The sequence below is a fragment of the Asparagus officinalis genome, unplaced genomic scaffold (genome assembly GCF_001876935.1).
Source record: "Asparagus officinalis unplaced genomic scaffold, Aspof.V1 AsparagusV1_Un53, whole genome shotgun sequence".
Taxonomy (NCBI): Eukaryota; Viridiplantae; Streptophyta; class Magnoliopsida; order Asparagales; family Asparagaceae; genus Asparagus; species Asparagus officinalis.
In genome coordinates, this window is record NW_017972319.1 from 1 (window position 1) to 2,172 (window position 2,172).

Genomic DNA, 2,172 nt, shown 5'->3' on the forward strand with positions numbered 1-2,172 from the left:
ACACTCCTAATGATGCTGGAACCACCATTACATAAGGAATGGCCATTGCTCATGTCTGCAAGAGAGCCGACACATCAAAATCAAACAATGAAGAAGTTGAAGTATTCCTTCTTCACAAGGGTTAATTTCACAAAACCCCCTACAATGAAGAAGTTGAAGTATTCCTTCTTCACAAGGGTTAATTTCACAAAACCCCCTACGCCTTTTTGTTACTGATTTTTCATTAACCCCCCTGAACTTTAGGATGTACTTATTTTTCATTAACCGCTTTGAACTTTAGGATGTCTCACAAAATTCCCTCAACTTTATGCGTCTTACAGGACACCCCCCCCCCCCCCTAAACACACACACAGTGACACACACAAAAAAACCCGCCACCCACCCAACCAATGCGAACGGTAATTGCAAATAACTTAAATCTCCTTGAGAGGGCACCCCCAAAAAAAACATACATTGTGTTCTTTTTTTGTTTGGGGGGGGGGGGCGGGGGGGGTAGTTGAGCGGATAAAAAATGACCAAATTTGAGCTTTTTTTCCTTGAGAGGCCATTTTAGTAATTGCCGAATAGAGGTTTGGTGAAAAAAGCTTAAAGAAACATTCAGGGGAACATATCTGCAAAACCCCCGAAGCCGCGGGGTGCACCGCCAGCCCCAACCCAGTTGTGTGTTTTTTTTTTTGTTTTTTTTTTTGGGGGGGTGGGGCGTGGGTTTGGGGGGGTGGGGGGTGGGGGGGTTGGGTTAGGAAATTAACCCCTTTGATAGATAGGATATGGTTGACAAAAGCTTACTGTTGGCTGGGGTAGATAGGGAGTGAAAGGTCAGAAAGCAAGCATCCAAATCCTTCAATGTGTGTCCTGTTGGTATTCTATATATAGGATACCTGTATCAGGTTTAATGGCACAGTCACATACAGATTAGATCAACATGTCTAAAATATAGTGAGGAAACACTTAATTGGGAAAACAAAGGAATACCAAGCAACAGACATCCAGCTTGATGGGAGAAGATCACAACTTCTGTAGATTTTTAGACTCGGAAATTTACTGGCCAGTGCTGAAATCTGCGAGCAACAAATTGATATAAATTCTTTTAGATGGACAAAGATAAGAATTGCACAAACCAAGATTAGTAGTAAACTTGCCTTATCAGCTAAAGGCTCTCTTCCATATGGTGAATCCCGAGCAAGATACTCAAATATAGGTCTGATTGCTTGATCACGACACTCTCTATCATTGCCAAAGGGACCCTCTTGACCGGCGTAGCTGTCGCTGCTGCCGCTAGCTTCACTGCTTGTGTCCTGATAAGCTTCAACATCACTCTCATCGACAGGTTTCCTACGATGAGAGAAAAGAAAAGGAGAATACTCGTTAAAAGCCAGAAAATAAGAAGCATTCAAACAGCCGAATGCCAAAGACTGGCTCTTTCTAACCAGGATTTTGCCAAGCCTCTCAAAAGAAAAGTGATTTAAGACGAAAAGAGCAACAAATAGCAATGTGCACGAAGGGCTGTCAGATACTGGAAGAATCGTACAACATAGAAAACCCAAGAGAGAGAAATTAAATACGCCTGCCATGGGAGAGAACCATCACATATAAAGAATATGCCTAATAATGCTATTCTTTCCTGAACAAAGTAACATGAGGCAAGAGCAAGAATGGATTAGGAACTGTGTTTCTCCAAATTTAAAAATCAATATAATTCAGTTTCTTTTCAGCTAAATTAAAAACACAAATACCCTAAGTTTCAGTCACTTTCCAGGTAAATCTTTTAAAAAAGTTTTCAACTTTGTAACTAGCTATTTGGACATTCTTTCCCTCCAACTATGAGTCAAATGACATTCTATCCTCTTCTTCAGGAGTTTTAAGGGAGCAACTGGCTGAGAGGGTAAATCAAGTCTCCAAATCCATATGCTATATCAACCGAAGAAAAAGCACTAGATTGCATGGATATGCAGCATACGTTGGATTCACCCCAAGTACCTGAATCCAATACACATCCAAAATAGATACAAGCAGGTATGCACAGAATAGTGGTCATCCACAGATGGTATCTAACTTACACTGGATATGGTATGGTGGTATCCAATACATTCATGCATGTGGTATGTCCAGGTTCATAAAAAAGGCACAAACAAGGTTCAGGTACAACTGCTTAACTGCTTCAAACGGAATGCC

General features: G+C 41.1%; 1 protein-coding gene across 1 annotated transcript in view; it reads right to left on the reverse strand.

The window, feature by feature from the left end:
- Window positions 1-4: 4 nt before the first annotated feature.
- Window positions 5-2,172, reverse strand: part of LOC109827138 — a gene marked incomplete at its 3' end in the record, with an annotated part of 15,241 nt that continues 13,073 nt past the window's right edge. The window contains exons 3-6 of the mRNA XM_020394100.1: window positions 1,140-1,332; window positions 973-1,058; window positions 787-878; window positions 5-55 (exon numbers count right to left, since the gene is read on the reverse strand). Of these exons, the coding sequence (XP_020249689.1) occupies window positions 5-55; window positions 787-878; window positions 973-1,058; window positions 1,140-1,332 (422 nt within the window). The remainder of the gene's footprint in view (window positions 56-786; window positions 879-972; window positions 1,059-1,139; window positions 1,333-2,172) is intronic.